The sequence below is a fragment of the Rhinopithecus roxellana genome, chromosome 1 (genome assembly GCF_007565055.1).
Source record: "Rhinopithecus roxellana isolate Shanxi Qingling chromosome 1, ASM756505v1, whole genome shotgun sequence".
NCBI lineage: Eukaryota > Metazoa > Chordata > Mammalia > Primates > Cercopithecidae > Rhinopithecus > Rhinopithecus roxellana.
The window spans coordinates 180021871-180044256 of record NC_044549.1 but is presented as its reverse complement, the minus strand read 5'-3'; the positions used below and the strand labels follow the sequence as shown (position 1 = coordinate 180044256).

The window sequence follows — 22386 nt, the reverse complement described above, 5'->3', positions numbered from 1 at the left end:
CTTGCTAAAAGGAGTATTTCAACTTCTATTTCCTCCCTCTACACTTCACCCTTCGTTGAATACCAAGGTTCGCAGCTGTGACCCCATCATAGGGTGTAAAGAATCAAATTAGGGAACTTTTGACAGATGCATCCCTTTTAACCTTGATGTCAGGCACAATTTGCTATTTGTTGGCCTCAAATGTCAGCTGAAGCCAGGGTGAGAGTCCTTGTGACTCTGACTTTCTCATCTTCTGTCAAGACCTAAAGCGTTTTTGAGCTGGGTGCAGTTGCTACAGCTGCAACAAAGTATACACGAAAAGTGGGATTTGCAACAAATAGGCTTTCCTCTACAGATCACTGCTGCAGCTGGGCTTCCCTGCTATTTTTGCCCAACTGTCCTGAGAATGGTAACATCAATGGAAACTCATTGCTTGACCATCATTATTCCAATGAAAAATTTGAAACCCTGATTATTACTCATTCCTTGGAGCTGAGACAGAAACCTCGAGGCTGTAAAACAAGTTCTTTTTCTTTTTTTTCTTTTTCAGTTAACCACTTGTTATACCCAAATGCCCATTTCCTAAGAAGGGATATTTCCTGGGAAATTAAGGCAAAAGCTGGCATATAGTAGCATTTTCTTCATTCCCTGCAAATGGAAACATTGGTATTTCTAGATAAGTTAAGAGTGAGGAGAGAGAACTATGGCCATCCAGGTTCTCTTGGGATAAGTTTCCTTTACTCTTCCTTGAATAAAGATAATGTAAATCTTGTAAGATACTGCCTGTAAAAAATGGTCTACCCACACCTGCTAATGCAATGAGTGGGCTATTATGGTGCCGAGATGGTTGTTGGGGTCTCCTGACATCAGGGGAGTAGGTGACCAACGTGGATGAAACACAATGACAGTGGACATTAGTATTTCTCAGACCAGATTTATTTGGGAAATGGGATATGTTGCCTTTCTTTAGTCAGATGTTGACCTGGCTACTGCTTACAGATGACCCTTGTTTTGTCATTTACTCATGTGTCTTCCCCACTTCCCTTGCTGGAAAAAAACCTGCAGAGAAACTAAACTCCATGAGGTTAGACATTGCGTCCGATTTTACTTACCACTCTATTCTTAGTGCCTACCACCAAGTCTAGCATACAGTGGGGGCCAAATAAATATCTGTAGAATGAATAAAGCATCTGCAACACAATATGTACTCCGTAAGTGGGAGTTTCCATTGCTACATTGCTATCATTGTCATCATCACAATCATGATCATGATCATCGTCATCACCAGGTGACATTTTTACAGAAATATTTTCTCTTCAGATTATAGCAGACTGAACATCAAGATCCTTAAATCTGCTTGTCCTAGGGAAGTTCTCTGGACTTCTTGCATTTGGCACTAGTAGAGACTTGGTATTTTCATTGCTGTAACACAGAGACAAAAATATATGAAGATTTCAAAGAATGAGTTTACTTCCTGGCCTTTCATGGTAATCTCCTTTCCTGTCTTTCTGTGAATAATATATGTACAGTATCATTGCTCTGCTAATAAAAAATTACTTCAAAACTTGAGAGCTTAAAAAAACCAAACATTTATTATCTCAGTTGCTGTATGTCAGGGATCAGAGTACAGCTTTTCTGGGTCCTCTTCATATATTTTTGTCTCTGTGTTACAGCAATGAAAACACCAAGTCTCTACTAGTGCCAAATGCAAGGGTCTCTCATGAAGCTGCAATCAAGGTGCAGTTATCTCAAGGCTCAATTTAGAGGAGAATCTTCTTGCAGGTTTATGCTCCTGGCTCTTAGCCAGAAACTTCAGTTTCTTGCTACATGGGTCTGCCTATAGGACTACTCACAATCTGTCAGCTAGCTTCCTCCAGAGTAAGGCTCTGAGAGAGAGAAAGAATGAGAGATAGTGGTAAGATATAAGATATCATCTCATATAAGATATGATAGTGATAAGAGATAAGAAGTCACAGTCATTTTGTAACCTCTTCTCAGAAGCGATATCCCATCACTTTTGTATTATTCTATATTTTAGAAGCAAGTCCACTGGGTCCATCCCACACTTGAGGAGAGAATATTACACAATACCATGAATATTACAAAGCTAGGATCATTGTGGACCATGTTAAATAGAAGCTTCCAGCCACAATGGATGATGTTGCTCCCTGTAAGCATAAGTGTAGCTTTAACTTGGTTCTTTTAACCCTTTTCTTCTTTGAGAATCATGGGTTGCCAACTAATCATGCCTTGTCAAACTTCTCTTTCAAAAAAGGAAGAAAGAGGAAAAACAGAATGGGGCAAGTTCTGCTAGGAATAGCTTTCAATATGACGATGATTTTAGTTGTCATTGCACAGGTGCATTGGCCTTGAATCATGAAGAGAACCCCAATTACTCCTATTGGCTTGTCTGAGCATCAGTTTTCTGATGACTTACTTTATGGCTTCCTAATGAATATATTAAAACTGGAACTCTAGAGGTTATACTTAGCCCTTTAGTTCCTTTCCCTGCCTGCACCCCATCTCCCACTTTGCCTGGAGGATTAATGATATATTTGAGATCATTTTGAAACTTCATCTGCTTTGTCTCAACATACATGTTCAAAATTGTCTAATTTTAATATAAATCCTTCATCAACAATTAAGCCACCTCCCAATTGACTGCATTATCTGTAATTATTCTTCACTCACTAACTCTCTCATATCACACACCATAAGAAGAAAGAGAAAAGGGAATAACCTATATTAGGAGAGGCTCACTGACAAACCTTGAAATATAAATTGACACGAATGTGAATGTAGAGTTTTGTAAAAAAAAAAAAAAAAAAAAAAAAAAAAAAATTTAAATAGATCTGCAGTTAAATGACTAGTATCTCTACCTTTTGTTTCCATTTGTGCAGATTGTTTCCCAGAGAAAGCTATCCAAATCCTTGCTGAAGCATGGGAACACAGCAGGGAAATCGTCCATCACGGTAAGCAAGCCCTCCCTAAGCAGCTGTCTGCCCGAGTGGAGAGCCTGGGCGGACTGGCCAGCCAAAAACGGACACTTGGGAAGCAGACTTTCTGACATTGGGAGTTGGTGCCACAACTACTGAACTATTGAAATCACTCCCTTATTTTTCTTTCTTTCTGTTTTCTGACAATACACTTTTGATCCTTCTAACTCTAGGAAAAATAAATAAGGAAAGGCATTTGAAAGTAAGGTTATTTAATTCTAGTAAGCACTTCTGCATTTGCAAGATAGATTTTAGTGGAGGAGAAAGATGTAATTGTTGAGCAGAGTGAGATTATGGAATTGTTTAGCATTTTCACGCTGTCAAAGCTGTCCTTGTCTCTCATTTCTTTTGAGAATTCAAATTTTGCTTCGATAACATTTTCTTCAAGGTGTGGTTTGTTGCCTAAGAAACAAACAGCTCAGCATTTAACACTCCTCTTTGATATAATAGTTTGGAGGTTTACTGTGTGATTCAGTAGCCACTAGCCACATGTGGTTATTTAAATTTTAATAAAACTATTTAAAATTAAAGTAAATATTCAGTTCCTTACTCACACTGGCCACATATCTAGTACTCAATAGTTACAAGTGGTTAGCAGCTACCACATGGGACAGTGTAGATTATAAAACATTTCTATAATTGCAGAATGTTCTATTGGGTAATGCGAGAAGTATTTCTAAATAAGAGCTTACATTTTCAAATGGAATGCCTGGTATTGGAAATTTTGACATCGTCTGTTAGAGACCTTGAAAAAGGTAGAGAATGTGGTCCAACCATTTGGATGTATGGAGCAAAACACAAGCAAACAAACAAAAAAAGACAAGCAAAAGAAACAAGGTAGAAAAAACTACAAGGAAATTCTGAATTGCTAGAGAGGCAAATGGCCAGGAAGCAAACCTCTTGAGTTCTTTTGAATATTCCTTTTTAACTAGAGAGAAACTGATTTATTTATTTATTTATTTATTTATTTATTTATTTATTTATTTATTTATTTTGAGATGGTGTCTCACCCTGTCACCCAGGCTGGAGTGCAATGGCACAATCTTGGCTCACTACAACCTCCACCTCCCGGGTTCAAATGATTCTCCTGCCTCAGCCTCCCGAATAGCTGGGATTACAGGCACCTGCCACCACACCCAGCTAAGTTTTGTAGTTTTAGTAGTCATGGGGTTTCACTATGTTGGCCAGGCTGATCTCCAACTCCTGACCTTGTGATCCACCTGCCTTGGCTTCCCAAAGTGCTGGGATTACAGGTATGAGCCACCACACCCAGCCCAGATTTTTTTTTTTTTTTTTTTTTTTAAGCACAAGAAAAAGTTCAAAAGAGCTATCAGTGAAAGTCATGGCCATTCTCACAAGAACTTACCTGAGTTTATTGCTTGAATATTTTAAATGACACTGTCGTGTTAAAGCTTTTTCTTGACTGCCATCTTCAATCATGAATCAAAGTGTTCTTTGAAGACACTGATGGTGCTCTGAAAAGCTGTGGACCCACAGGTTCACTCCCAAAGCCCACAAACCCAGTAGATCCAGGTATGAATTTGCTATGGTTCTTTCTCAAAAGAACAAAATCTCATCTTGCCATATTTTCTCTGAGATATCCTGAGATTTTCTTTCTCCACACATCCCAGAAAAGTTTGATCTTTTTCTTAATTTTAAGTATTTAAATACTCCTCAACTTTGGGTCTTTAGATCAAAACATTGGCTTTAGTAGTTTCTAGAAAACACTTGAAAAGGTACATTAAATTTTCTAGGTCTATGCGGTTGGGGAAAATCACAACTTTCCTCACATCTCCAAAGGTGTCTGTGACCACAAAATACTTAAGGGTCAGTAATCAAATGAAGTATAAGAGGCATTAAGGTGGTAAGGGACAAAAGAGGACCAAATGAAAAATACAAATATGATAGTTCTTGGGTTATCAACTAGTTCTGGAATTTTTTCTATATACCTGGACTCACGTTCTCTACTCTCAGTTGTTCATACATTTTTGGGTCTATCTGTCTTAAGACAGCCATCTTAGCTTTAAGATTAAGTGTAAATAACTTAAATTTTCCAAAATATTTGGAATACTACCAGTGCCTATTGAGAGCATATGGACCCAACTCATAATGGAATTGTTGAGCCCAGATAGAAAAGAGGTAAAATTGAAGTAATAGTATCTTGACATAAGCAATTTGATAAGTGTATCCATGTGCTGTGGCCACAGAATACATGGTAAATCCTAGCATTATTTATAAAGGTTTTAACTTATCTGCAACTTGACTGGCTTCTAGATTTTTGTTGCTTTTGCTGTCATTATTTTTCTCCTGACTTACTCCACCGATTTCTGCTCCAGGGCTTCGCTGAGAGTCACTAACTATTAAGTATTGGAAAATGACCTGTGTGAGAAAGCCTTTTGGACAATAATTTCTTCACCTATGCAAAAATCTTTGTCAGGAATGGTCTGTACTTGGGTGTTAGGGCTTAGATCCTTACATATACACACATCTTCATCTCAGAAAACCCAGGGACGGTCTTCTGAAAAATAGGAATTAGAAAAATTTGACATGGAAACTAGTTTATTCTACCATTTCTTGTTGGTCTCACTCAAAACAGTAAAGAAATATTGCTGTTTATCCTTCTCTATAATTTACCAAAGGGAGACATTGTAGTTAGTTATAGAAATACTATCCAATGCCATGTGACCTTCAAAGAAAGAAGCTCTTCCAAACTGCTCTTCTATTTCTTCCTCCAGCTTGGGTCCCACCTCTTATGTTCTCATGCTTAGCATAAATGGTGTCTAGTTATTCACCATTGTCTATTCGAGGGAGTTCCCTTGAATGCCTAGAATTGCTGTGCTATAGTCACTAGGGTTGTGGAAAAAATCCTTGCCCAACATTTGTCTTTGTTGAGTTTTGAACCAAACAGGAACTAAATTTGCTCATGGGTTCTGGAGCTAAGGAGTTCACCCTCGACTGCAGCTGATGTGTGCTTTTTTCCTTTAGGTGATTGCTGAAGAATTATCTGGCAATGACGACTACGTTGAGCTTGCATTCAATGCACGGAAATTGGATGACAAGGTAAAGTGTTTGGCATTAACCTTATTGAAGGAAGTAATAAAGCTAGCACACAGTTTAATCAGATTTCTCCCTGCAGCTATTTTTCCCTTTCCACCCACAGTATCAGACAGATCCAAAAATTCAGAGAGGTCTACAAAGTAAGGTTTCCCTCACATTAAGAAGCGATTTCTTTTTTTTTTATTATTATACTTTAAGTTCTAGGGTACATGTGCATAACGTGCAGGTTTGTTACATATGTGTACTTGTGCCAAAAGAAAATAAGAAATAAACTGATGCATTCAATAAAAAATAAAATAAAATAAAATAAAAATAAAAAAATAAAAATAAAAATAAAAATAATAAAAAAAAAAAGAAGCGATTTCTGAGAAGGGGAAGGGACTATAATTAAAACAGGACAATTCTATGACACTAAGACTTTCCAAATGCCACAGGTGAGATGTGCACAGGTAAATATGATTTAACCCCATTTCTAGGGACATTCTAAGGGAGAGGAGAAGATGCAAAAGGGAAGAAAAATGACATTTATTAAGCACCTATGTTTGCCAAGTACAGGTTTAAGAGCTTTTCATGTGATATCACATTTATTCATTTGTATAATTCCTATTTATTGGGTATTAATGCTCAGCCCATTTATGCATTCACTCGTTCACTCTTTTATTTGTTAATTTGTTCACTCATTCATCATTCATTTTCCTAACCTTTGTTGCGTGCTTGTTATGCATGAGGTGGTGGGAAAAAAAGATATATCAAAAATAGGCATTCCACTCTCACATCTGCAACCTGGAATTCATCACTGAAGTAAAACATACATCTAAAAAACAAATGGTATAGTAATACTATATCCATAATAGAATGTGATAAGTGATATGTAACAGTGTGTCCTGGTAAGGCCAACTTATTCTACCTGGGGACATCACGAAATACTTTATCCTTATAAACTAATTATATTTGGATTTTAAAAGTATCTTGAGTAGATTATGTGAAACCATCACAGACTGCTACATTTTTAACATTAGCGTGAACTAGGTGCTGGGAACTGCAGTGTGCATTGATGTCAGTTGGGAGCAAGCTTTTAACTTCACCTTTTCACAACTGTTATGCTCCTTCTCCTTCATCATCTCCCCAGATTTCAGAAGAACTCACAAAACTTTGTAGTATCTTCCCTGGTGCCATTATAAGCCACTGGGTCAGTGTATAGCAGTTTTAAGTTACTTGCTTAATGGCTTATAATGGTTTCTCTACATTTAGTAGGCTCTTGAGTACCTCTAATTTGTCGTCTGATTTATGTTACAGTAAAAGGGGGTTTGGAGGTTTGTTGGACTAGTTGGGTTTGAAGTGTTTGAGCAGTTTCCCTTTAGTCAAATGAACACTTGCTCATAGAACTGAAAGAGCCACCCGCAGCACTTAAAATGGTTCTAAATGGCTATTCCCACCATTGGCCGTACTGATTGTCCAGGGCCCTGGTCATTGCTGAGCCTCACTGCCCCGGTGCTGGAGACCCCAGTTCCTTCATAATGTGGCTGTATCTTGTCCAGATCCTTAGTAATTCAGAGAACAAATCAGAAGCCTTTGCTCCAGTTTGGACTCAAGGTAAATGGTCGTCTCAGATGGAAAGAAGGCAAAGTTGTAAAATGGAGGAGTAAGATGATACCATAAAGATCATTTCACACAACCTCTTCAGGAAATGAGGGCTCAGCAAGGTATGATGATTTATCCAAAGACACAATACTACTGCTCTGGTTTTCTACTGCTGCATGGTAAACCACCTCAAATCTAGCAACCTAAATGAAGAACTATTCCACTATAGCTAATGATTTTGAGGGTCAGAAATTCAATCAGGGTTCAATTTTGAGCAGTTCTGCTGTCTGTGATGTTGATGCAAGCCACTCAGTGGTACTCAGCTGGTGGATGAGCTTGTCTGGAGGGTCTACACTAGCTTTACTCATGTGCCTGGCACATGAGATGGCTGAATGGCTGGGCTTACCTGGAACAGTCTACCAGAGTGCCCACACGGTGGTCCTGGAGTAGTCACACTTCCTTTAGAGTATCTGGCTTCTCCCAGAAAGAGCATCTCAAGAGAATAAGGGAGACACTCCATAGCCTTTTCTTACCCCTTCCTGACCTTGGAAGTCATGCGTCATTCACTTCTGCTGCATTCTTTTGGTTGCAAGTGAGTCATGAGGCCAATCCAGATTCTAGGACCCCACATCGTGTTAGGGCAGTGGCAAAATCATACTGTAGAAAAACTATGTGGACTATGAACTTGCGGGGGTCATGTTTACAAAATGCAATCTGTCACAACATTTTTATGATAGAAATAGAATAAAATAATACAATTATTTCATGTCACAGCTGGAAAAATGGTTCCCAGATGCTCTCAAGGAGGACCCTTTACTAGCTTTTAGCATTAAACAATTTTATAACTACCTACATGTTAGCAGTTAAAACTTACTGTTATCTAGTTAAACTTATTGTATGACTAAAAGTCACTATAAAATAATAATGCCCCTAATTTTTTATTGTGTTAATGAATATCATGAAAGTAACTAGTTTTACATACATTTAAAAAATTGAAGTATGAATGTATACGAAAAATATGCTATATCCAATTCAGACAGTTGTTGTAGGATGCCTGGATCTCCAGTCTCTTGGCAGTAACTCTGGTAGCCCCCAGGAGTCTACATACTTTAGGTAGAAAGCCACTGTCTAATCCAACTGCCTTATTTTATAGGTGAAAAGTTTGAGGTTCAGAGATGTGATATGACTTACTGAAAGCCACATAGGCACACACACACACAAATCAGTGCAAGAGAGGGACTCAATCAGATTGCCCGACAAAATCTAAGTTTTTTGGAGCAGAGAGTTAATGAATAATAGGTGTTTGGTCTCAGAATATGGAAGACTTGGAAATGTTTTCATGTGTTTCAGGGAAGTAGGAAGCCAGGAAGAGGGGAGGTAAGAGGGGAGGTCAGGCAGCAGTCCTCCAAGTGAGATGCATGGTCCCAATACCTTTGCAGGGGAACCCATGAAGTCAATGCCATTTTCATAATAATGCTAAGACATAATTTTATTTATTCACTCTCATTCTCTCACACATGTAAAGTGGAGTTTTCCAGAGGCTACATGATGCCTAATATCACAACAGATTGAATACAGCATAAATATGAGGATTCTGCTGCATTCTATTAAGCTAATCATTAAATTGGTTTGCAAAAATGTAAACTAATACCATTCTCACTATTTTTTAAGTTTGGAAAACATAATTATAATAATTATTTCCATTAAAATACTATTTTTGTTATGATGTAGTAGGTTTATTTTCTTATTTTTTAAACAATGTAACAAATATTTTAACAATTTAACAGCTTTATAATATGGCAAATATTAATACATACAACAAAACAAAAGCTCTTTGGGAGCCCCAATAATCTTTAAGAATGTAAAGGGGTCTTAAGACCAGAAGTTTGAGAACCCCTGTTATAGGGTATATGGAAAAGCACTAAGTACTTTTGCAAACCACAGTGACAGAGAAATGCACCATTCTTTTTGACAGAAATAACCATTTTTAACTTGTCTTTCAGCAGACTAGCAATCACCTCCCCACTCTTCAATGAGAGTGAGTACATAAAATAGCTTAGGTTTGTGATAAATAACTTATTTATCTAATGTTAATGCAATTCACTTAGTAGAGAAAGGGACTTTCTTACTTGTAAAGCACATTTGTTACATTAGCAACTAGTTGGCAATTAATCTAACAAGTAAGTAGAGGCAGAAATGTAATAATCACTTTAGAACATTCCAGCTGACAAAGGATTCCTTCTCTTCCCGTTCTCGAGAAAGTACTCACATTGGTGCATTGGAACTAATTCCCACACTGGTGGTCTCCACATATGTGGTAGTAATCATTATAGACTGCATTTTCAGTGTTCCCATGATGCTAGTTTGATGGGGTGCAATATAAGTAAACAAATCTGTCTCTAAAGTAGAGGTTGGCAGACTTTTTAATAAAGGACTAGATGATAAATATTTTAGGTTTCGCAGAATGCATGATCTCTGTCCCCACTACTCAGCTCTGCCTTTGAAGCATGAAAACAACCATAGACCATACAAAAATGAATGAGTGTGGCAGTGCTCCAATAAAACTTTATTCACAAAAACAAACAGCCAGATTTGGCTCATGTGCCATAGTTTGCTGACCCCTACTCTAAAACAATGTAAAATCTCTACCTGCTGTGATGTGATTTTACTATGTTTAAGTATGCCTGCTTGAAACTGTAATCTGGTCTACATTAATGATAGAAAATTATAATTATTGAGCATCTATTATGCACCAAGTATCAGATGTCTAACTTACATTATCCCCAAAACTCATAAGCGTATTCCCAAAAGTTAGTATATTTATTTCCATTTTACAGATAAAGCATACTCAGATCAGACATTTCCCAGAGTCACAAAATTAGTAAGCTATACAGCCTGGATATGCCTGCATCTTTCAGATAATTTATTCTAGGTCCAGTATTTCATTTTCAAGATCACTGTCATGGATATGCACTGCTTCCTAATTGCCTATCACCCTCTCACTTAGCTAAATTTCTTTTATATTGAACTAAAAAAGCAGAATAATATGGTCTCTGTGTTATTAAAGAATTTTACCATAGCACAACTTCAGTAAAACAGTCAATTCATTCATCTTTATTGAACTGAACTGTCCCAATGGCCATCTTAGTGCTAATAATCAAGTTTAAAAAGCTGAAAATTCCAAATTAAAGTGACCACACAATTAGACCCAGAGTTGTTTTGAAGCTGTGAATTTCTGAATGTACACTTGAGATTTTGAGGAGCGTGTGAATTATTTCATTTCCATGAATCAGATGCCTTCTTAATAGTAATCATCTCTGATATTTGTATAGTTTTTTACAAAATGCCTTCATGAATTTTTTTCTTCTATTGATAATCATCATAGCAGCCAACTTTTTTTTTAATATTTCAACTTTCATTTCAGATTCAGGGGTTACAGGTGCAGGTTTGTTACATGAGTATATTGCATGACACTGTGGTTTGGAGTACAATTGATCTCATTACCCAGGTAGTAAGCATACGACCCAATAGGTAGTTTTTCAGCCCTTGCTCTCCTCCCTCTCTCACTGCTCCAGTAGTCACCGTTGTCCACTGTTCCCATCTTTATGTCCATGTGTACCCAATGTTTAGCTCTCAGAAGTGAGAACATGTGGTATTTGATTTTCTGTTGCTGTGCTAATTCCCTTAGGATATTCCCTTAGGATGCCTTCAGCTGCATCCAGTGTGTTACAGAAAACATTATTATTATTATTATTTTGGCTGTGTAGTATTCTATGGTATATAAGTGCCAAATTTTCTTTATTCAATTCACTGTTGATTGGCACCTAGATTGATTATATGCCTTTGCTATTATGAATAGTGCTTTGATGAACATACGAGTGCATGTGTCTTTTTGGCAAAATGATTTCTTTTCCTTTGAGTATATACCAGTAATAGGATGGCTGGGTTGAATGGTAGTTCTGTTTTAAGTTCTTTAAGAAATCTCCAAACTGCTTTCCACAGTGGCTGAACTAATTTACATCCCCACAAACAGTATATAAGTGTTTCCTTTTCCCCATAGCCTCACCAACATCTGTTATTTTTTAACGTTTTAGTAATAGGTATTCTGACTGGTGTGAGATAGTATCTCATTGTGGTTTTGATTGGCATTTCTCTCACAATCAGTGACATTGGGCATTTTTTCATATGTATGTTGACCACTTGCAGGTTGTCTTTTGAGAAGTGTCTGCTCATGTCCTTTGCCCAGTTTTTAACAGGGTCCTTTATTTGTTTATTTTTGCTTATTGAATTGTATAAATTCCTTATAGATTCTGAATATTAGATCTTTGCCAGAGAAATAGTTTGATAATATTTTCTCCCACTCTATCTACCACTTGTTACTCTGTTAATAGTTTTTTTTCTAACTGTGCAGAAGCTCTTTAGTTTAATTAGGTCCCACTTGTCAATATTTTTTGTTGCAATTTTTTTTGTTGTGCTTTTGAGGACTTAAATAAATTCTTTGCCAAGGCCAACATCCAGAATGATATTTCATATGTTGTCTTCTAGGATTTCTATAATTTGAGGTCTTACATTTAAAGCTTTATTCAATCTTGAATTAATTTTTGTATATGGTGAAATGTAAGGGTCCAGTTTCATTCTTCTGCATATTGCTAGCCAGTTATCCCAGCATTATTTATTGAATAGGGAGTCCTTTCTTCATTTCTTATTTTTGTCAACTTTGTCAAAGAAGAGATGGCTGTAGGTATGTGGCTTTATTTCTGGATTCTCTATCCTGTTCCACTGGTCTTGTGTGTCTGCTTTTGTCCCAGAACCATGCTTCTTTGGTTATTGTAGCCTTATAGTATAGTTTGAAGTTGGGTAATGTGATGCCTCTGGCTGTTCTTTTTGCTTAGGAATACTTTGATGTTTCAGGCTCTTTCTTGTTCTATATGAATTTTACAATAGCTTTTTCTAATTCTGTGAAAAACTATGTTTATAGTTTGATAAAAGTAGCATTGAATCTGTAGATTGCTTTTGGCAGTATGGCCATTTTAACAATATTGATTCTTCCGATTCATAAGCATGGAATGTTTTTCCATTTGTTTGTGTCATCTGTGATTTCTTTCACCAGTGTTTTGTAGTTCTCCTTGTAGAGATCTTTTACCTCTTTGGTTAGATGTATTCCTAGGCATTTCATTTTTTCTAGCTATTATAAATGGGATTGTGTTCTTGATGGAGCTCTCCCCTTGCATAGAAATGCTACTGATTTTTGCACATTGACTTTGTATTCTGAAACTTTGCTGAATATCAGTTCTAGGAGTCTTTCGCCATAGTCTTTACGGTTTTCTAGATATAGAATTATATCATCAACAAAGAGAGACAGTTTGACTTCTTTTCCTATTTGGATATCTTTTATTTCTTTCTCATGCCTGAGTGCTCTGGTGAGGACTTTTAGTACTATACTGAACAGGAATGGGGGGAGTTGACATGCTTGTCTTGTTTCTGCTCTTAAGCAGAATGCTTCCAGCTTTTGCCCATTCAGTATGATGTTGGCTGTGGGTTTGTCATAGATGGCTCTTATTATTTTCAGGTATGTTCCTTCACTGCCTAGTTTGTTGAGGGTTTTTATCCTGAAGGGATTTGGATTTTCTCAAAACCTTTTTTCTACATCTATTGAGATGATCATGTGGTTTTTGATATGTGTATGTTGTTTGCTTCCCAGGAATAAAGCATACTTGATTGTAATGGCTTAAATTTTGTTGTGCCACTGGATTTGGGTTGCTACTATTTTGTTGGGGATTTTTGCAGCTAACATTTTTTCAGTCCTCACCATGTAACAGGCACTGGACTCAACACTTCCCATGCACCAGCTCCTCTAATTCTCCTATGTCACTATCAGACAAAGGGTGATACTCCTTCCATTATGAATGGCAAACTAAGCCTTGGAGAAATTAAATATTTTGTCCACAGTTATTCAGATTATATGTGGTAGAGTTGAGATTTGAAAGCAGTGCTAAAGCCAGTATGCTGCATATAGATTTTCAGCTACCTGAAGACAGAGGCCATACCTGACCTTCTTTCATTGACTTTTTAGTATGCCCTCCTGACAATAACTTCATGCCTTAATCATTCATGGTATTTAAAAAGAATGTGAAATACAATAGAAAAAGCATTGTAATATATAACATGTAAAATAAACATACAACAAGCAAAAGAAATAGGGTACTAAGTTGTATATAGATCATGCTTACAAATTTTTTTAAAAGAAAGACAGAAAAGTCTATGAAGAGTCTAGAAACAGATTTACCAAAATTCTATTGATGGTTATGGAATTATGGGTTCAATTATGGGTTCTTTCTTCCTTCTTTTTATTTTTGTCATCTGTTTTCTATATTTTTCATCTTTAAATAAAAGTGATGGTAACAAAAGTTTTAAATTAACAATAAAGAGGGAAAAATAAGAAAGTTCTTACATTGTGGTTAGCAGTTTTTAAGTATGAATCATAAAAACTTCCCCCAAGGGACCAACGATCTATTTAAAGAGGCAAAGCATGAAGTTACAAGAGGAGCCCAAGGGCACATAGGAACAAGCTACTGTAGCCCACATCCATAGGGAGAGGGAGAAGAGAGGGAGGTTTTGATTTTTTAAGATGCATGTAGAAACAGAAACCAGCCTAAGGGCAAATGTCTTGAGTAAATGCATAGAGGTGGGAATCAGCTAGAAGTGCGTCTGAGAGAGAAATGGGCCATTTTGGGGGAGAGGCAATGTTTGAAGGGCAAGATTATGACAAAAACCACCATTTTGACAAGATGAAGGCTGTGGTAATCTGATACCTTCAGAAATAGAGTAGTAGGGGATGTTCCAGACTCTAGGTGTTGTGGAGCATGGTGTTTGGTTCCTGGCTGCATGGGAAGGAAAACATAGGGGAAGATAGTTATTTGCACTTCTCATCTCCTCTTTCTAAGATATCCTACAAAGTTTCTAGACTGACATTCTTCACTGCAGAGCCAACTATATTACTTTTCCACTCAAAATCCTTCAATAATTCCTGCTGCCTCTCCAGGCCAGTGCAAAGACTTCACATGAGCATTTAAAGCCCTTCACTTCATGGGGCCAACTTTGCCAGCATTGTCTCCAATTCCTCCCCTATGCTTCCTTAGGCTATCGTCTCATTAAATTACTTGGGGTATCCTCCTCTATGTCTGTTAAAAATTCATCAACTTCCCTCTCTTCCCTCAATACTCCTTGTACCTTCATTCATTAATTCATTCGCTCATTTACTCATTTATACCTAGCCCTGCGTTGTATTTATTTATATACTTTTCTTACCAGCAATCTAGATGGTACTTTGGAAGACAGAGATCAGATTCTATTTGTCCTTATATCTCAACATCAAGCACAAAAGCTCCGTGATCAGTGTATGTCCTACAAATGTTTTGCTGAGCTGAAGACTAGGATGACTGGTAAAGACACTGATAGTAAGGAAAAATTTAGAAGTAGAGACCAAATGAAGGAAAATAATGAGTTTGACTCCGACTTGCTCAACTTTTAGGAATAATAAATGACTTTTAAGGCAAATATGGACTTAATTCTACTTTGCTAAAGTCTAGATTTCTGGAAAAAAATTACCTGGTGAAATTCATAGTAAAAGTGTGATGGTGATGAATAAGGTTTTTGCTCAGACAGCCTCCTATTCTATAGCAGGTATCCATTCACTTATTTATATATGTATTCATTCATTCAATAAACAATATGTACTACTAAAATCTAGACACTATGGAAAATGCTGAGGAAATAGTAGAAATGTGAAGGAAAATAAAGCTTCTCCTCTTTGAGAATTTATAATCTACTGGGGGTAAAAATCAAGTTTTTAAAAGAGATAGAGATAGGTTCCATTTCCAACAATGAAGCATTTATTTATTTTACATCATTCTCTCACTAAAAACAAATATAAACACTAGAAAAGACACAAGAGACATGTATTTGAGAGTCCTGAGGCCATGTAGATTTGAGGGGCCAAGAAACTGGACAGAAGAGAAACCCAGGGAGGTGCTTAAGACATTCTGTGCAGATTTTCCACTCAAGGGAATTCCTCAAGTGTGATTCCTAAAATAGTGTGGATAGAAAGGCTGGGAAGCCTAGTTTAAAAAAAATAGCTACTAAGAAACAGAAACTGAGCAGAGCTTTTGGTGGTCTCATGGGACTGGGGAGAAAAACTGAAGTTCAGGGCTATTGAGAGAGCAAGGGATAAAGACTCATAGAGGCATCAGAGAAGAGAAGTAGTCCAACAGTCTGAGTGGCTTATCATCTCAAGGCATTCACTAATTAGCAAAAGCAGCATAGAGAGAAACTGAACAAAAACCTAGAGCTAAGAAATTATGAAAATAAACAGAGCATTTGAGGCTCTCACAGATAAAAATTGGCATTGAAGGCTTGTCAAGGAAGAACACCCCTCGTGAACACAGGTTTTCAGTTAGGGTCTTTTGAGGACTATACCGAAGGAGTAAAGGGAATCAGAAATAGATTGGGGCCTTAAAGACATTTGAAGAAACTCAGCCTCTAAATAGCTTAATCCTAATTGGATTCAGGAGACTTCTCCCATTATAATCACTTGCTAGAAGCTAAAGACTCATGTAAAAACCTTCATAATCTTCATTACACATTGTCTACTATTTAATAAAAACTTAACAAGCATACCAAGAGGTGGAACCAAGAAAGAGACGATAAAAACAGACCTATAGGTGATCCAGACATTGTAGTCATTACATAGGCATTAAAATAACTATAATGAACCTGTTTAAGACAACAGATACAGTGATTTTCAAAGAACTGGAATTTGAATTGATGTTTGAAGAATACCTTGAATTTCAACTAACCAAGTACTGACTTTACAAAGAACTTAGTTTTTGGATGCAATTCATTCTAGCCAAGGGTGGATCATGGGGATGAGGAACAAAGGAAGAAAGGGTGAGGCACATCATCACAGGTAAAGAGAAGAGAGTTTGGGTAGAATTGAGCAGGAAGAGAGGACAAGCATGGCCTCCCTTCCATATATAAACAATAGAAAATCAAGAGGGTTTTCCTATTAATATTGATTAAATATTCCTGATTGATCAGGACTAGATCAAATGCAGGAGGAAAAACAACAACTCATTGATGTTTCTCTATTTTAGGATTTCTTCAGTAAATCTGACCCATTTCTGGAAATTTTTCGTATGAATGATGATGCAACTCAGCAGCTGGTGCACCGAACTGAGGTAAGAAGAGTCATCTTCAGCTACACTATCTTATCTCCTAAGATGATAAATTGACCTGTTTTGAGAAACTCCTTTTCTTTTTTTTTCTTTTTTTTTTTTTTTTTGAGATGGAGTCTCACTGTGTCACCCAGGCTGGAACGCAGTGGCGCAATCTCAGCTCACTGCAACCTCTGCCTCCCGGCTTCAAACAATTCTCCGCCTCAGCCTCCTGAGTAGCTGGGATTACAGGTACCTGCCAGCTACTGGTAAATTAGCTACTGACCATGCCCAGCTAATTTTTGTATTTTTAGTAGAGACAAGGTTTCAGCATCTTGGCCAGGCTGGTCTTGAACTCCTGACCTCGTGATCCACCCTCCTCAGCCTCCCAAAGTGCTGGGATTACAGGCATGAGCCACCGCACCTGGCCTCCTTTTATTTCTTAATGTCTGTAGATACACACTCAGACCTGAAATCTTCAATGTCCTCAAGAAGATTCTGCCATTTTCAGCTTTTTTTTCACTTTTAATCCTTAATTTAGTTGTCAAAAGAACTAACCCCAATTTCTATTGTTAACTTTCAAAACAGACAATTAGCAACTTATTCATAATAAAAGTATAAATACTAGCTAACATTTAATGAGGTTGTTTGGATGTCTAGGTGCCAAGAATTAGACTGTTATTTACATGCATAATTTTATTTCTCATAAAAATTCCTTACAGATGATGATGATGATGATCATGACCCCCATTTTACAGTTGAAGAAACTGAACTTTAAGGAGGTTAAGTCACTTACCCAGATCTAACACCTAGCACCTGAGGTTTCAATTGAGGTTGACTCTGAGCTTCATGGTAATTTGGGAAGTCAATCTTCCTCTCCAGGGAAAGTACATACATTGGACTGATGTCAGTCCTACCACATGAACACCTGACCTTTCCTAGAAGTCACTTAGTCTAGCTGTATCTCCTTCTCACTCTTCCTCTTCTTTCTCCAAGTGACCCCAACTTTATCTCTTATTGCCCTACCCGCTACTACCCACTACCACACACACATTCAACAACTAACCACGATCTCCATTTTTCATTTTATTTTACTTGTAAGCCAGTTCAAGAGGGATTTTGTAGGAGTGAAGTACATTGATAAGAAGGGAGTGATATACTTATGCTGAATGCCTTGGAGCTGAGAGAAGACCCACTTATGCTTGCATAGCAGTTGCAGGGTAAAAAAAGAAGAAACCTCCATGACTTTCATAAGGTGATGGTGTGGTTGCTATGTCCCCACAACATCACTTTGGAAATCCAGTTTCCTGAAGAGACAGAGTTGCAGGTGTTGTTAGGGGAATGTTTCATGACATTGCTATGGCAGACAAAAATTAAATAGTCTTGGATGGGCTAGTTGTGGATATCATCTGATACAAAGTTGATATCTAATAAAATGTGTTTAATAAAAGAATAAACATATCAATGCTGTTAAATATAAACAGTATGTCTATTGAATGCTATAGAACAATGTAATTCTTTGGAACTTAATCCCTGAAGAATAAATTGAGGTACAGCTAGCACAGTTGCCCTGAGTGGCATCTCATCACCACCACCAAAAGAGGTCTTTCACCCATTAAGTTTCCTTAGGTGAAACAAACTTCTTTTGAGGGAAGTGGAGCAAGATGGCCAAATAGAAGCCTCCACTAATCATCCTCTAATCATCCTTCCCATAGGAAGACCAAATTAAACAACTCTCCACACATACACACAAAGCACCTTCATAAGAACCAAACATCAGGTGAATGACCACAGTACTTGGTTTTAACATCATATCATTGAAAGAGACACTGAAGAGGGTAGGAAAGACAGTCTTGAATTGCTGATACCACTCCTCCTTCATCCCCTTGGCAGTGGCTGCGTGGTGCAGATAGAGCAACTGTGTGCTTGGGGAAGAGTGCAGTGATTATGGGAGCTTGCACTGGAACTTAGTGCTGCTCCGTCACAGCAGAAAGCAATACTGGGCATAACTCACCCTGTGCCCATGGAGGAAGAATTTAAACCAGTCCTAGCCAGAGGGAATCACTCATCCCAGGAGTGGAAACCTGAGTTTTGGCAAGCCTTGCCACTGCAGGCTGAAGGGCTCTGGGGTCCTAAATAAACTTGAAAGGGAGTCTAAGCCACAAATACTGCAATTTCTGGGCAAGTACTGGTGCTCTGCTGGACTCATAGCCAGTGGGCTTAGGGGGCATGCAACCTAGTGAGACACCAGCCAAAGTCACCAAGGGAATACCTGCACCACCCCTCAGGTGCATGCATCACCAAGGAATGTGTGCCCCACACCCTAGGCAGTGCAGCACACAGCTCCAGGAGACATTCCTTCCTCCCACTCGAGGAGAGGAGAGGAAAGTGTAAATAGAACTTTGTCTCGCAACTTGGATACCACCTCAGCCACAATAGAATAGGGCACCAGGCACAGTCCTGAGATCCCCATTCCAGGCCCTAGCTCCCAGCTGACATTTCTAGACAAACCCCAGGCCAGAAGGAAGCTTACTGCCTTGAAGGGAAGCAGGATTCATTACCTTCTGACTAAAAATCTCTTGGGTCCTGAATAATCAGCAATTGTAGCTGGGCTGTACTCGCCATGGGGCCTTGGATGAAACACAGAGACATGGTGGCTTCAGATGTGATGCAGTACATTCCCAGCTATGGTGGCTATTGGGGGAGATTCTTTCTGCTTGAGCAAAGGAAGTGACAAGGAAAGGGGACTTCGTTTTGCAACTTAGGTACCGGCTCAGCCACAGTGAGGTAGAGCAGCAATTGGGCTCTTGGGGGTCCCCGATGAAAGGCTTTGGCTCTTGGATAGCATTTCTGGACCTGCTTTGGGTAAGAGAGTCCACTTCCCTGAAGAGAGAGTCCTAGGACTGGCAGCATTCACCACAAGCTGACTAATGAATACTTGGGCCTTGAGTGAATGTTGGTGGTAGGCAGGCAGTACTTGCTGTGGTCCTAGCTTGGTGGTGGCCAAGGAAGAAGCTCCTCTGCTTGTGGAAAGGGGAGGGAAGAGTGGGAAAAATTTTGTCTTATGGCTTGGGTATTAGCTCAAACACAGTAGAATAGAGCACGAGGTGGAGTCCTAAGGTTTCCAACTCCAAGCCCTGGCTCCCATATGACATTTCTGGACTTGCCTGGGACTGGGAGCAACTCACTATCCTGAGGGAAAGGACACAGCCTGGCTGACTTTGCCATCTGATTGTAGAGTACTAGAGCCTTGTGTGAACATAGGTGGTAGCCCAGCAGTGGTTACCCCAGGCCTTGGGTGAGAGTCAGTACTATGCTGGCTTCATATCTGACCCAGTGCAGTCCAGTGGTGGCAGCCACAGGGGTGCTCATGTCACCTCACCTTCAACTCCAGGCAGCTCATTACAGAGAGACTCCATTTGTTTGGGAGGAAGTAAAGGAAGAGGAGAAGGGTTTCCACCTGGCAATCCAGGGAATTCTTCCAGATCTTATCCAAGACCACCACTGTACCTCTACAAGTCTGAAAAAGCCCAGCATCACTGAGCTTGGGATGCTGGGATCCCCTAATGCAGATACAGTCAAAGTGACAAAAAGAGACCATGACACCCAAATCCCTTTGAATACCTGAAAAGCCTTCCCAAGAAGGATGAGTACGAACAAACCCAGACTGAAAGACTACAATAAATATATAAATCTTCAATATCCAGATATACTAGTGAACATCTACAAGCATCAAGATCATCCACAAAAACATGCCCTCAAAAAACAAACTAAATAAGGCACCAGAGACCAATCCTGAAACAAAAGAGTTATATGACCTTTCAGATAGAGAATTCAAAATAGCTATTTTGAGGAAACTTGATGAAATTTAAGATAACACAGAGAAGGAATTCAGAAGCCTATCCAATAAATTTAACGAAGACATTGAAATAATTGTAAGAAATCAAGCAGAAATTCTGGAGTTGAAAAATGCAAGTGACATACTATATAAGGCATCAGAGTCTCTTAACAGCAGAATTGATCAAGCAGAAGAAAGAATTAGTGAGCTTGAAGATAGGCTATTTGAAAATACACAATCAGAAGAGATAAGAGAAAAAAGAATTTTTTAAAATGAAGCATGCCTACACGATCAAGAAAATAGCCTCAAAAGGGAAAATCTAAGAGTTATTGGCCATAAAGAATAAGGAGAAAAAGAGATAAGGGTAGAAAGTTTATTCAAAGGGATAAGAGAGAACTTACCAACCTTAGAGAAAGATATCAACATTCAAGCACAAGGTTATAGAACACCAAATAGATATAACCAAAATAAGATGACTTCAAGACAGTTAATAATCAAACCCCCAAAGCTCTAAAGAAAATATCCTAAAAGGAATATGAGAAAAGAAAAACAAATTACGTACAATACAGCTGTAATACATCTGACAGCAGAATTCTCAGTAGAAACCTTAAAGACCAGGGGAGAGTGGTGTAACATATTTAAAGTGCTGAAGGAAAAAACTTGTATCCTAGAATAGCATATTCAGCAAAAATATTCTTCAGTTATGAAGAAGAAATAAAGACTTCCCTAGAAAAACAAAATTTGAGGGATTTCATTAACACCAGAACTGTAAAGGGAGTTCTTCAATCTGAAACAACACTACATTAATGAGCAATAAGAAATCATCAGGCCGGGCGCGGTGGTTCAAGCCTGTAATCCCAGCACTTTGGGAGGCCGAGGCGGGCGGATCACGAGGTCAGAAGATCGAGACCATCCTGGCTAACACAGTGAAACACCGTCTCTACTAAAAAAATACAAAAAACTAGCCGGGCGAGGTGGCGGTCGCCTGTAGTCCCAGCTACTCGGGAGGCTGAGGCAGGAGAATGGCGTAAACCCGGGAGGCAGAGTTTGCAGTGAGCTGAGATCGGGCCACTGCACTCCAGCCTGGGCGGCAGAGCGAGACTCCGTCTCAAAAAAAAAAAAAAAAAAAAGAAATCATCAACTCACTGGTAATAGCAAATACACAGAAAAACACAGAATATTATAATGCTGTAATTGTGGTGTGTAAACTACCAACATTTTGAGTAGATAGGGTGAAAGATAAACTGGTCACATGTTTATAGCAGCACAATTTGCAATTACAAAAATATGGAACCAGCCCAAATGTCTATCAATCAATGAGTGGATAAAGAAATTATGGTATTTGTATACCATGGAATACTACTTAGCCATAAAAAGGAATGAAATAATGGCATTCATAGCAACCTGGATGGAATTGGAGATTATTATTCTAAGCAAAGTAACTCAGGAATGGAAAACCAAACATTTTATGTTCTCACTTATAAGTGGTAGCTAAGCTAAGATACAAAGGAATAAGAATGATCCATGGACTTTGCGGACCCAGGGAAAAGGATGGGAGGGGGTTGAGTGATAAAAGACTGCAAACTGAGTGCAGCATATACTGCTCAGTTGATGAGTGCACCAAAATCTCACAAATCACCACTGAAGGACTTACTCATGTAACCAAATACCACCTACCCTCAAAAACCTATAGAAATAAAAAAATTAAAAAATAAAATGCATT

At 38.3% G+C, this 22386-nt stretch overlaps 1 protein-coding gene across 2 annotated transcripts in view; it reads left to right on the top strand.

Annotated features, from left to right (window-relative positions):
* The window catches only part of CPNE4 (copine 4), a 736278-nt gene that overhangs the window by 354359 nt on the left and 359533 nt on the right, over positions 1 to 22386 (top strand). For both annotated transcript variants that reach the window (XM_010380265.2, XM_010380256.2), the window contains 3 exons: positions 2880 to 2951; positions 5961 to 6035; positions 16766 to 16849. In XM_010380265.2, the coding sequence (XP_010378567.1) occupies positions 2880 to 2951; positions 5961 to 6035; positions 16766 to 16849 (231 nt within the window). The remainder of the gene's footprint in view (positions 1 to 2879; positions 2952 to 5960; positions 6036 to 16765; positions 16850 to 22386) is intronic.